The 14,021-nt window shown below is 29.7% G+C and overlaps 1 protein-coding gene across 4 annotated transcripts in view; it reads right to left on the reverse strand.

Annotated features, from left to right (window-relative positions):
* Nucleotides 1–1,093: 1,093 nt before the first annotated feature.
* The window catches only part of LOC129949023 (diacylglycerol kinase 1), a 140,498-nt gene continuing 127,570 nt past the window's right edge, over nucleotides 1,094–14,021 (reverse strand). For 3 of the 4 annotated variants that reach the window (XM_056060215.1, XM_056060217.1, XM_056060216.1), the window contains 3 exons: nucleotides 10,981–11,206; nucleotides 9,840–10,021; nucleotides 1,095–1,522 (listed from right to left, as the gene is read on the reverse strand). In XM_056060215.1, coding sequence (XP_055916190.1) covers nucleotides 1,433–1,522; nucleotides 9,840–10,021; nucleotides 10,981–11,206 — 498 coding nt within the window. In that variant the 3' untranslated portion in view covers nucleotides 1,095–1,432. Of the gene's footprint in view, nucleotides 1,523–9,839; nucleotides 10,022–10,980; nucleotides 11,207–14,021 lie in introns of all 4 variants that reach the window. The other variant, XM_056060218.1, reaches the window with a different exon arrangement.

Consider the following 14,021-nt stretch of genomic DNA (forward strand, 5'->3'; position numbering starts at 1 on the left):
AGTTTGTGCTATATGTAGGTATTTTTTTCATATTTACAATTTTGAAAAAATACAATTCAATTCAATAAAAGAGAAAAAGAAAGAAAAAAATAGGGAAAATAGATTCAAACAGTTTGTTCTGATGTTCGCAATACAAAGTAAAATTATAATAGGAAAGGGCAACAAACCGAAGATTTTGGGATGTATTTAATTCCATTCGAAACATACTTCCGTTTTTGAGATACATATATTTCCATAACCCAACCATTCTCGTTTTGGTGTTATTAACACAAAATTAGTGTATATTTTAGTGGAAGTTAGAGTAAGACTTCAATTTTGCTGACAGTAATGATACTTCAATCCTAATATGTGAAAATGAGATTCAAAATTTGTAATTATTGAAAAATTCCAATTGGTGCTGTTAGTTTTCAGAAGTTGTATGTCCAAAAACGTTCTAGTAAGATTTTTGTTGGATTTAATTTACCTTATCTCAAAACCTTAACAAAAGTAAATAGAATAATTGAATTTATGGTAAGAGGCAAATAAAAAATATGTGCTATTTTAGCAGACTTATACAAACTTAAAGTTTTTTAAAGACCGACTGCCAAAATCAATTGGAAGGGTTAAACAAGGTGAGTATGGCAGTGTTGTTTTAAATTAATACTAATAAAACAGCTAACCATAATTATATTTAAAAATTAAATTTTAAATAGGTACAATTTCTTCATATTTTTGACTTACGTATTTTTCTTAAGTTTTTAAATTCATGCACAATGTATCCATCTCATAATATTTACAATTCAACAGAGATTAAAAAGATTTGTACGATATACGTAATTTAAAAATATAATATGGGGAGTAAAACACTCAAGTTTAAATAACAGATGCATAGTTTTTTTTATGTTTTTTATATTAATTATAATGTTTAAAGCTTCACCATTTGATATTTTCAATTATTTTACAATATTACAAAAACGTTTCATTTATTTTTAATAAAATTATTTCATAAATATTAAATACATTTTATAATAGAATATGAGTATAACATGTTACTAAGTGTAAAAGTAATTTATATGGTAAATACTAAAATTTTAGAATCGTTTAATATAATTTATTTTCGTTACATGAAAAAAGTTGGTCTTTTTCAAAAATTTAAATTAAATTCAATACAAAATTTCAAGTGAATGTTCGTATTATAAATTTGCGATACATTTAAAGCTTTATTTACATTCTATTAGTAAATTTGTATTAAAATATAAAACACATTTTATTTTTATTTCAAAATATGTTATGTATGTATATACAGAATAATAATAGTAAATTAATTTGTGTTTATTTATATTTTGTTCTTTTGAAGCTATTCCGTGATTTGGACGGTGGATTGATTACAATTATTAAAATTAGTATTATTACTAATAACAGAGTTACTGCTACTTCTGCTAATAGAAGAAAGTCAGCTGCAAAACAAGTTGAAAAATCCTTTGCCCTTTTCGGAGCGAGGGGCCATTAACATTGGAACTTGGTTCTTGTGGGTGACAGTTATCTGTAAGAATTAAAATAAAAAAATATCAATCATTTTGTCTTTTCACCAAAGTAATAAGTCTTAAGATGATGTTGTAATAAGCATAGTTATTTAAAAAGTAGGACATGAGTCACATTAAGTCTTAGAGCTTTTAAATTAATTTAGATTTTTAAATTTATTTTACAATTAAGCTTAGATATGTAAATGTATAATTTTAATTTAAAAACGAGAAAAGAAGCTGAGATGCGACCCACACTGTAAACTTCCCATCCTGTCTGTCTATTTGTCTTGCTTAAAAGTTTGTACGTTTTCGTGTTTGGTTAAAAAAAATGTTAGTTGTATTATTTTAACCAATTTTAAAATTACCAACAAAGTTTTTCATATAAGGAAATAGTTTAGTTTTAAAATCTAATCTCGTTAAATAGATTTTTAGTCGAACATTTGTTTTTACCAATTTTAGTAGCATTTTTTAAAATGTTTACAAATTGGATGAATTAATCTAATTTAAGAGATATCAAGAACTGAACATCAATTTTTACCAAATTTGCGTATTTTTTGTTGGTTTTATTTTTTTATGAAAAAAAAATGGACTGTTGGAAAAAACTACTGAATATCGAAAACAATATTTCCTATGAAATAAAAAAAGTTTGAAGACAATATTTTTAATTTGTAAAACCTTTTTGAGTCTCAAGTAAATTTTTACCAAGTTTTAGTAGTGTTTTTTTGTTAGGTTTTTGGTTTTTGTAAAAAAAAATAGATTTTTCTTAAAATTTTATTTAGTGTTGACAAAAATATTTTTTAAAAGACAAAAATAGTTTAAAGTCAATATCTCAAAGTTTTGAAAAGATATTTGAGTCGAAAATGAATTTTTACCAACTATTATTAATTTTTTTTTAAGTTTTTATTTTTTGTAAGAAAAACTGCTAGTTTGATGTTTCTCAAAATGTTTCCAAATATTATAAACAATATTTCTTGTAAGTTAAAATGAACTGAAAGTCATAATCTCAAATTTTTTTAAAGACATTTGTGTCGAAAATCAATTTTCACCAACTTTTATTAAATTTTCTTTTAAGTTTTTATTTTTTGTAAGAAATTTGTTTTCAAAATTTTACTAAATATTGAAAACAATATTTTTTAATAGATAAAAGTAGTTTAAAGACAATATTTCAAAGTTTTAAAAAGATATTTGAGTCGAAAATGAATTTTTATAAACTTTTATTAATTTTTTTTGTTTCGGTTTTAATTTTTTTGTAAAAAAAACTGTCAATTCGATTTTTCTTAAAAATTTTTAAAATGTTGAAAACAATATTTCTTAAAAGACAAAATAAGTTGAAAGCCGTAATCTCAAAAGATATTTGAGCCGAAAATTAACTTTTACTAACTTTGAGTGATATTTTTTTAGGTTTTTAATTTTTATAAAAAAATAAACTGTCAATTCGATTTTTCTCAAAATTTTACCAGATGTTAAAAACTTCATTTTTGTGGCACAAAATTGTTTTGGAGATGAAATCATTTTGTTTTCGTAAAATTTTCAAGAGGTCAATTTTGTTTTCTTCAGTTTTTTTGATTTATAAAAAAAACCGTTATTTAGTTTAAAAAAAAAAAATTATTTGTTTGGTATCACGTTACAATATATAATATAAAATTTCATTTAAGTCTCTAGAGTTTTTGGTTCGTAAGATATTTAGGGTTAACCAAAATGTTCACCTTTTTTTAAACTGCTATGGTAAAAAAAACCTTTCTGCAATTTTCTGCCTTATTATCTGTGTAACAAAATTTAATTGAAGTCGATATCTGGTTCTTGAGCTATGGACGACGAAAAAAACGTCGCGAACGTACGGAAATAAAAATCTTTTATTTCGACTCTAGGGACCTTAAAACGTCGAAAAATGTCAAAATTTTCAATTTGACAACTCGGACCTATTACAATAACTTCCTATAGGAAGTAAATAAGTTAGTCTAGCAATTGTAATAAAATAAATAAATCAGGTGGCAGAACCGCACGTTGAAAACCAGGCCTAGTGACTTAAAACTCTCAACCATTCCTGTATGCGAGTTTTTAATGCGGAAACCAAACCGAATTCGAGAACACAATTTTAATGACAAGATAAATTACTCAAGCTGATGTAGGCAGGAGTTGAACCCAAAACAACAGACGTGACAGTCCTACGCATTTTTTTTCAATTCATTTTTATTAATTCAATCTTAAACCTATCTTAAAGCTAGACAAACATTCATAAAAATAGCCTAATTAAGCATAACTTACAACTAACTTACAACTTACTTACTACTAATGCCTTTCGGCCCTAAGATCTATTCAACTTCAATTCAATTTTATATATATTTTTTATTCATTAGAAAATTAAAAAAAACTAATTTGTACCTATAAACTACTTAAAACTAGAACAACCACAGCAGCAAATATAACTATCTATACCATTTTTGTTTTTTATTTTCTTTTTTTCCCTTATTCCATTTTAAAAAAAAATTGTATTATTATTTTTTTGTATTGTTTTTTTTTGTATATACATATATTTTTTTCTAATTATTTTTTTTGTGCCACCATGCCTATACTTCTTAAAATTAAAACCTTAAACTATAAAACAAGTATGTAAGCTGGCAAAGCCTTAAAACCCCATCACTACTACCCACTATCAAGTGTCGATTGAAGCCAACAATACTAGTTTCTCTGCTTCACCGTATGAGTTCGGTCCCGTTCGGACACAGCCCTACTGAACCGAAGAGCTCTGCTCCGCCTTGTGCTATGACGTACAGGAGTCTCCTATCGGTTCGTCGTCTGACGGGGTAGATTAGTTGAACTGCCAATATACCCTGTATCAGACCTCTGGTGGGATGAAGCTGGTCAAGCGTGCACTTACAAAATACTCGTCGTTCAGATAGAACGCCCCAAAATTAGTTGGTCTAAGACATAGCTCTTGCAATGTGACTTCGAACGAGTTTTATCACGAAGTTGTCAATTCTGTTGATCCGAGGCAAGTTGTATAGGACCTCGTTGGAATAGTAACGCACGTAAGAAGATTCGGTTGCTCGATATAAGCCAGTACAGAGTCGTAAACACTGCCGCTCGAACACCCGAAACTTCTCCATCTGGGAAGGGGCAACGTTAAACCACACAGGACAACCATAAACAATCATTTCATCATATAGAAAATTACCTTCACTCTGGCGTCAAGCCCACTGCTGTTAAACAGCAGTTTCATCAGAGCGAAGGCTCCGCTGGCCTTGGTCAGAGCAGCATTTATATGTCTGTCGAAATATAAATACTAATCTAACCAGAGATACTTTACTACAGTGTTGTTTGTTAATCGCTGTCCGTGAATCAATTTGTGCCAATCCTTGCAAGTATCGCTCGTGGCCCTAGCCAACGGAGTTCGGAACAGTATTGTCTCCGATTTCTGGACATTTATTTCAAGCCACGGATTCGCATGTAATGATGGGTTAAATATAATGAGGGTTTGATTTGATTGGAGTATCTTTGAACGAAATCAGGAAAAAATCAACAATAATTGTTCTACACAAAGCTATTAAAAACAACTTCCTTAACATCACAATTTATTATCATATGATTTCGGTTTGGCTTTGGGAAACCACGTAGTTGAGTAGCACACTTATGAACTAATCATTAGCATCCCACGCAAATACATATAAATGTATATCATGTAAAGTAGTTCTCTAATAACCACTTAATTGCACCCCTTTAAGTATAACCGGTATAGCCAGAATTTGAGTTGTATAGAAATACGCTGATGGAGAGCATTTTGAATTAAATTGATGAGAGAGTTGAAGTGAAATGTTAAGTGTTGTATGAACTATCCGTCGTGTCGGTACATAGTATTCATGGCAAATATACATATGTATATGTTAATATGTACAAAAAAAATGTATATACTATACACTCATACGTTTGTCAACAAATCCTTTGTTTTATTTTATAAAACAAAAATAAAAGCTTATTAGTCATTACTTTCATTTGTATTTAAGTTTAAAAAGTTTTATAAAAGTCTCGAAAAGTTAGTCTTTTGAATGTTGATATGTATGATACATGTCGTACTTTATATGAAAGTCACGTCAGCCTATGCTACACTTCCAATTTACTCTAAAAGTTTACTCATTTCAAATATCATTATATATGTATGTATGTATGTTACTTAAATTCATTTTAGTCTTTGAATCTTAATGTGTTTCAAAACAAATAAATAAGTACCTAAATTGCATTTTCAATCACAGAATTGTTTTTCTAAAGTTACATATTTGTTTTAAAAGAAATCCCGTGCGAACATACTTGGGACATAGAAGGATTTTTATCTATTAATTAATAAATAAGCAAATTAATGATTAGTATAATTTATATTACCAGTCTTACGATAGTTTTTCTTTTTCAATGTTTTAATATTTAATATCCAAGGTTATCAAAATATTTTTCAATGCGTTTTAACTTATTTGGAAACATTTGTACATGTCCTCGTGAAAAACCATTTAATTCAATTTATTTGTATATTAGATTAAAATCTTTTAAATATACTTATATAGTATTAATACAAATATGAAATTAAAACAAAAAATTAAAACAACATTTTTGATTTAGAAAGGTAGAACAATGAGAGAATTATACTACAGCTACCTTAATTGAAGAAAAATTGCAGTTTGGAAACCATTTTTATAGGAAGATAATTTGATAATTTAAAAACATAAATAAAAAAGAGGCTGGGATGCGACCCACACTGATAACTTCCCATCACGTCTGTAGATTTTTCTTGCTCAAAATTTTGTCTATATGTATTCGTATCAATTTTTACCAAATTTGCGTACTATTTTTTGTGGATTTTATTTTTTATAAAAGAACGGACTGTTGGATTTTTATATAAAAATTACTGAATATTGAAAACAATATTTTCTGTGAAATAAAATAAGTTTGAAGACAATATTTTTAATTTTTGAAAAGCTATTTGAGTCGAAAGTAAATTTTTACCAAGTTTTAGTATTGTTTTTTTTTTAGAGTTTTATTTTTTGTAAACAAACTGTCAATTAAATTTTTTTCAAAATTTTATCGAATGTTGAAAACATTATTTCTTATAAGATAAAATTAGTTTGAAGCCAATATTTCAAATTGTTGAAAAGATATTTGAGTCGAAAATCAATTTTTACCAACTTTTGTTACATTTTTTTAGGTTTTTAATTTTTTGTACAAAAACTGTCAATTCGATTTTTTTCAAAATTTTACTGAATGTTAACAACAATAGTTTTTGAAAGATAAAAGTAGTTTAAAGCCAATATCTAAAATTTTTGAAAAGATATTTGAGTCGAAAATCAATTTTTACCAACTTTTAAGTATTTTTATTTTAGGTTTTTATTTTTTGTAAAAAAACTGTCAATTCGATTTTTCTCAATATTTTTCAGAATGTTGAAAACAATATTTCTTAAAAAAAAAATCCAATTGTTACCAACCTCGAGTAATGTTTTTTTATATTTTTATTTTTCTTCGTTGCACAAAATTGTTTTGGAGATGAAATCATATTTTAGTCGTAAAATTTTTTTCTTCAGTTTTTTTGATTTATAAAAAAACGTTAGTTGGATTTTTTTCAACATACTTTTTTTGTACCACGTTACAATATATTATATAAAATTTAATTCAAGTCTCTAGCGTTTTTGGTTCATGAGATATTTAGGGTTAACCAATATTATCACCTTTTTTTAAACTGCTATGGTTACAAAATCAACCACGGAATTTTCTTCAGAGTCCTTTTTCCATCTTTCTGCCTTATTATCTATATAACAAAATTTATTTGAAGTCAATATCTCTTCCCGTGCTTGAGCTATGGACAACGAAAAAAACGTCGCGAACAGACGGGCGTAAGAACTTACGTACACACGAACGCACAGACATCTTTCTAAAAATATTTAATTCGACTCTAGGGACCTTGAAAAGTCGAGAATTGTCAAAATTTTCAATTTTATAAATCGGACCATTGCAATAACTTCCTATGGGAAATTAATAAACGAGACGAATTTAGATAGTGGTAACGTGATACAACTAGCCTTAAAGTTCATAGTTAACGGATTATGTAAAAATATACAATTTCTTGAATAAATATGATCATTTAATGTATGAACCCAAAAAAAAATGGCGTACTGTGAAATATGGTCGCATCAACGAAGTTCATGAATGTACCCAATCAAGTCATTGAATTTTACGTTGGAAAAAAGAATCAACATAAGGATAAATTAAATTAGGTAAGATTAGACTATTAACGAGCCTTCGTCGGCTGTCGCGTCTTTCCTAGTCATCCATAATTTTCGAAGATGCCCATATATGCTAACTATAACATTGTTTGTATGATTATATCCTGATAGGATACTATTTACAACAAAGCTCAGACTTTTTACAACTTCAACAATTTTTAGATTTTTTTTTAGAGAGTAAAATGTTTTGTAAAAAAATTCAGGGTATATTTCCATTTGGTTATGGGGTAACTTGATACTTTTTGGTATTAAGTTGTAACCCATTTGATAAGACCAGTTACTGATGTTACAAAGGTCCTATAATTTAAATATAATACAAATTCCTCTTTATTGATACAATTGAACATCATAAGCACAGAGCTGTACAGTGTATTGTTTTCAAAAAGTCATTATTAAACATACAGACAAAAATATGACCTAAGATTGATCCCTGTGGGACACCATATCGCAAAGGTAAGAAGTTTGAAAATGTTTCATTACTGACAACCTTAAGAAGTCTGTCAGAAAGATAGCTTTCGAGCACTTTTACTGCAGAGTTTCCAAAACCAAACAGATTTTTGAGTTTCCAGCATCAAATTTAAGGGGTTTCCCGTATTTTAACCATGTCAGTAGAGCAACTGTGTTTAGACCTAAAACAATATTGACCAGGAAATAAAAGGTTTTGCAAGAATAAGTGCTCAAGAATCAGTTTAGCTATTAATCTCTTAAGGACTTTCGATAAGCACGGTAAAATACTTATTGGCCTAAAATGACTTGCAGATACAGAATTATTGTTTTTGGTATTTAGCATAATTCTAGCTTTCTTCCATGACTTTGAGAAGTTTTAAGCTTTAATGCAATAATTATTAGAATGAGTTAGGCAATGTATTATGTAAGGCAAAATTAGCACTATAGATCGGATCCCATCTTTTCCAACGTATTTAGAAACACTCATAGAAATACCAAACTGTTGTTAATTGTTCCAATGCTTTTTTGGAAAAAGTTTCGTATTCAATTCCTTTTAAAGTTTCTAGTCCCCACAGTGCAATGATTTCTTGATATTGTAAGTATTCCAATTTGAATCAGAGGAAACGTTTTTCCATTTCCTATACAGTTTTTGCCTAGATTTAATAGCTTCTTCAACTCTTCGTGGTGAAGAATAATTTGAATTCTTTTTTGATGTAGTTTTCACTTTTACCGAAACAAATGATTTTATAGCATTTCGAATTGCCATTTTTAAGTTCCCTAAGTTTTGTAAATCGGGAAATTTGATCGCATAATTCTCTTCTTGAACATGGTTGTTTTTGAAGTTAATTTGTTTTATATATGATTAAGGCTGCACCGCATGTTTTTAAATAGTAAATACCTATGTATATGATTATTATTAAAGAAAAGTTTATACTTATCGCAAAAGAACTCCAAACCTACAGCTAACTGATAATTAACTTAATTGAATAAAACAGAATAAAAAAAAACATCAAAATTTATGCAAATTATGACAACTAACTGAATCATTTATTGACTGTTGTGATTTATTGTGTTCAATTTATAATTCGATTTCATTTCACTCGATTTTGGGAACCTAGCTGTTTTACATTGATAATCTACATCGAAAATTGTACCTAAATAACTTTTCAAAAATTAAGCAAAATAAGTTGGGCTCAAATATACCCAAAAATTGTGAATAGAAGGTATTTTTCGAAAACAACAAACATTTTAGCGACAACCTCAAAAATAACCTAGAATACTTAATGTTTTTAAGGCTGGAAAAAGGAAGACTTGGCTTCGTTTAAAATATTGTAATTTTGTCAATATTATGTATTACCTACCTATACAAAGAGATTATAATATACAAACATTTATTCAAATTTAATTCTTGGCCATGAAAAGACTAAGAGCATCAATTCCCTTAAACTTTATGGTAGTCATTTTTTCCACAAAAAAAATTCAACATAATTTTGTATACATAAATAAAAAAAACCAAACCACAATTTATCATTTCATAAAATAAAAATGTCTACATGCACAAATACAATTCACAACTAAAAGCGTAACTGACAAAATATGAAATAACTTAACATAAAAACAGAATACTCACTGTGCAGGGAGCTTGCATCCAGGGTTCACCGTCAATTTGCATTGGAAAAGTTTTTCGGGTCCTTATTGTTACCTCACAGCACTGGGCTAACCGACGACCGGACGCCCTCAAACCAGTCCGCACTTGCCCCATGTGTAGACAATTTTCCAAGCCAATGACTTCTATGAGACGATCACCAAAATCTGTCATTGGCAAACGAAGCAAGAGATTTAGTTTACAGAAATAATACAATTTGTTTGAAGTGGAAAAAGGACGATTTTGTTATTATATACATATTTATAACATAAAATGTTAAAGCTAGTTTATTTAGGGGCTTCTTAAAAAAGTATGTATGTATATATTTTACTGTTTTCACTTTGAAATTTAAAAAGGGGCATCAAGAATTTTTTAATTAAGAAGAGGGCAAGTTTCATTACAAAGGTGTGAAAATTAAATGGAGGGATAAGCTTAACCACTTCTACCGGCGCGGCGGTGACGTAACTTTTAAATAAATATACAAATATAAATAAACACAAAGTCCAAAGTGCTCCGTATTGAAAGTTTTGGATTCAAGATTTCGGGTTTTAAAATAGGGGCTAGCAACTCTGAATTCAATTTGTGAACGTAACCTTTCACTGACAATTTATTCAGTAAACTCAACATTTGTATCATGGTAAAGTATGCAAACAAGCAACGTCTTGAAATTATAAAAATGTTCTACTGAAACTCGGTGTTGATCACCGCGACCTTAAGAGCGTCAAATCCAATTTTTGGTCGTAATTCTTATTTTTTCTTAATTTATTGGTTTCAACTATAAGAAATGTTTGTGACTCATCTCCAAACGCCTTTAGACAATGGGCCGAGTTATCGAAAATTGTCTCCTGCCACAATGGGCCCGTGGTGGCCATATGGACGAAGCTGAGCCCCATTCATAAACGTTTTGATAATACTTCAAGTCGATAATAAAGTTATTGAAATATTTTAAATGATTTGTGTTTTATTTAAAAAAAAGTAATTATTGGAAACCCCTTTAGAAACAAAAGATTTTAAACGTAATATGATTCCATCCGCTTTATTAACGTATGTATTATTTGTATAAGCCGAACAGTGTCTTAGGGTGTATTTTCTTGTTTTAATGGAAATCTTGAAAGCATGCACGTACCTTGGATGGCAACCGATAAGTCAACTGAATTGAAACTTGTCGCTGATAACTCTTTATCCGATGATTTCAATTTCTTACCCTTCCGAAATGGTCCGCCTTTTCTTATTCGTTTCTGAGACAAATGTTCACCCCATAAATTTGAACCCCCATGAGTGTAGGGAATGTTAAGGAGGGCAACGCCTTGTAAATGTGGTCCATTTGCTAGGTCCAGTGAAACCCCATCACACTGTAAAAGATAAACGAGATAAGAATATATTTAGAAGTGCAAAAAAGGACTGGCTACTGTTTTTTTGTGTTATTATTCATCGTGTAAAATGTTTCTATTTTTACTGACCCAACTTACCACTGAAAATGAAAAAAAATTCTCAAAAATAATGTGAATAGCTTAAGAGTTAATGGAGAGCAGTTAAAATGAAAAGGTTTTTAGTATGAAGTGAACAAAAAGACTAATATGTATTATGTGTTTATTAAAAAAAAAAACTAAGTTAAAGATAAAAAAATGAATTCAACGAGCCCTATTGAATTTTTACATTATTTAAATATAATTATTAACTTCTTATAGGAAGTTATAGCAATGGGTACGATTTGTCAAAGTGAAGATTTTAAAATTTCCCGATGTTTCAGAATACCTAGAATATAAATCCATTACGCACGTTCGTACGTCCATATTGTTCGTTTTCCTTATCTCAAGCACCAGCAAATGACTTAAATAATGAAGTCAAGTTTTGCTGAAGATATTTTCTATTTTTTTTTATAATATCGTTTAAAAAAAAAGTAGTCAGCTTCAAATATATCTTGAACCAATAGTGACATTAAATTCAAATAAAAGTTTATATGTTAAAGATAAAAAGTCATACACTATTGGTACCAATAAAAAATTCAATTAACTGAAGAAAAATATAAATCAACTCCAAAAAAAAACAAAAATGATATAACGTTTAAAATAGTTCCATACTACGAAAAGGGATATTTTCAAAATTTGGTTAAATTTCTTGAAAAAGAAATTAAAGAAAATTAATACCTCGTTTTTTGCAAATTTGTTTTGCAAATTTTTAGGAGCACTACTGCGTAGAGAACACAAGCACCTTGAGCGACTAGACTATGTAGGGTGATAACAACACAAGACATTAATACGAGACAGAAGGACAGAAAAAGAACAACAGACAAATAACTCAGGTCTATTTGCTGAAACGAAACTTAACTATTTGGGTAAATTCAACCCGAACGCTTACGTTCTACTTTTTCACATAAGAACTCATGTTATACTTAAGCTACTTGAGTTTGGTTCCACCTTTAAAAGCCAAATCTCACCAAATCACTTCTTACCAGTTTTATTTTTATTTTTTGAAACATTACTAAGTTTGTTCTTAGAATTATCATTAAGATTCATTTATTAAAATTTTCCTTTAAAAAAGTCGATGTGGAAAGAGTTTTCGAGTACAATGAAGTGCAGGAACATGAAATGCATAAGCATTCCATAGCTCAAGAACCAGAAGAGATATGTTTTGGCATTGAGTGAAACTCAAATAGGTGAAGATTTCGATCATTCAGAATTTAATCTAAATAGGTATAACTTAGTGAAATTATTGTTTGATCATCATGGATTAGCCGTGTATATAAGAAATGATGTTACGTTCCAACTTCAATCTCAATATGGTTTGTGCTCTAACACAAACTTCAATTTCAAGTGGTTAAAATTTATCCACGCATGTTTTTTATATCAAAGTCCAAATCTGGACAGAAATTCAACTTTAAACGAATTTGATGCTCTGTCTGACTACGTTAAAAGAAATTTTGCCAATTATCACTGAAATCGTCATTGCGAGCGATTTCAATGTTCATAATTATTCTTGGCTTCGTTATTCTGACCAGTCAACATCGGAAGGAAGGTATGTTGAGGTCTTTGCTGAGTTGAATCAATTAACTCAGCTTGTCGATGAGCCAACTCGAATCCCTGACGTTGCAGGTCAATACGCCAACACCCTAGACTTGTTTCTTACCTCTGACCCTAATAAATACACAATCAGTGTATTACCGCCGCAAGGCACATCAGACCATTGTATTGTATCTGCAAAATTCTCATGTAAAAAAACACCCAGTTAATGACTCATATGAGAACCGTTTGGAAATATGAGAAAGCCAACTGGGACGGTTTCAATTAATTCTTGAGGAACTTTAACTGGTCACTATGCTTCCTTGATAGTAACGTGGATTCCAGCGCAGATATGGTAACAAATTTAATTAATTGTAAAATGAGAAATTTTATCCCGAAGTGAACTCATGGTTTGATTCGAGCTGTAAAGAGGTTATAGAGGTTATAAGGTTCAGAGATGGAAGTTTCCGTTGTTATAAAGCCAACCCGACTGAGGAAAACCGGAATAAGTTCAAACAAGCTATAAAGACTTGTAATGGTCATATTCGACGAAACAAATTTTTGCATGATCAGAAATTAAGACAAAAATACTACAATGTCCCAAAGGTAGTAAAAATTTCTGGTCATTTGTAAAAACCGTACGAAACACCACGTCATCTTCGGTTCCAACGCTAGTCTACAATGACACTCCCTATGTACGCTCGATTGATAAAGCCAATTTGCTTGCAGCACAGTTTGCTGTTAATTCGACGCTACCGGAAAATGTCATAAATTCTCCTATTCTTGAAAGCGTAAATGATTCTATGGGACGAATCTTCTTTCGCACTCGTGCAGTTGCAAGAGTACTGAAAGACCTTGACATACACAAATCCGTTGGCCCGGATAGTATTACCCCTATTGTTCTGAAGAGGTGTTCTTAAACGCTGGCAAAACCACTGCGTAAGCTTTTCCATCTGTCCTATTCTACAGGTCTCTTCCCGAGTGGATGGAAAACTGCATTTGTCCCAGCCTGTCCCTAAAAAAGGCGAATCCTCCTCCCCCTCAAACTATCGTCCAGTTGTACTTACGTCCCTTGTTTCCAAGGTCATGGAAATGCTGATCAATTTTCAGCTTCAGAAATATCTTGAAGAACGGAAGCTTCTTAATGACCGGCAGTATGGCTTTCTTT

This window comes from Eupeodes corollae, chromosome 3 (assembly GCF_945859685.1).
Source record: "Eupeodes corollae chromosome 3, idEupCoro1.1, whole genome shotgun sequence".
Taxonomy (NCBI): Eukaryota; Metazoa; Arthropoda; class Insecta; order Diptera; family Syrphidae; genus Eupeodes; species Eupeodes corollae.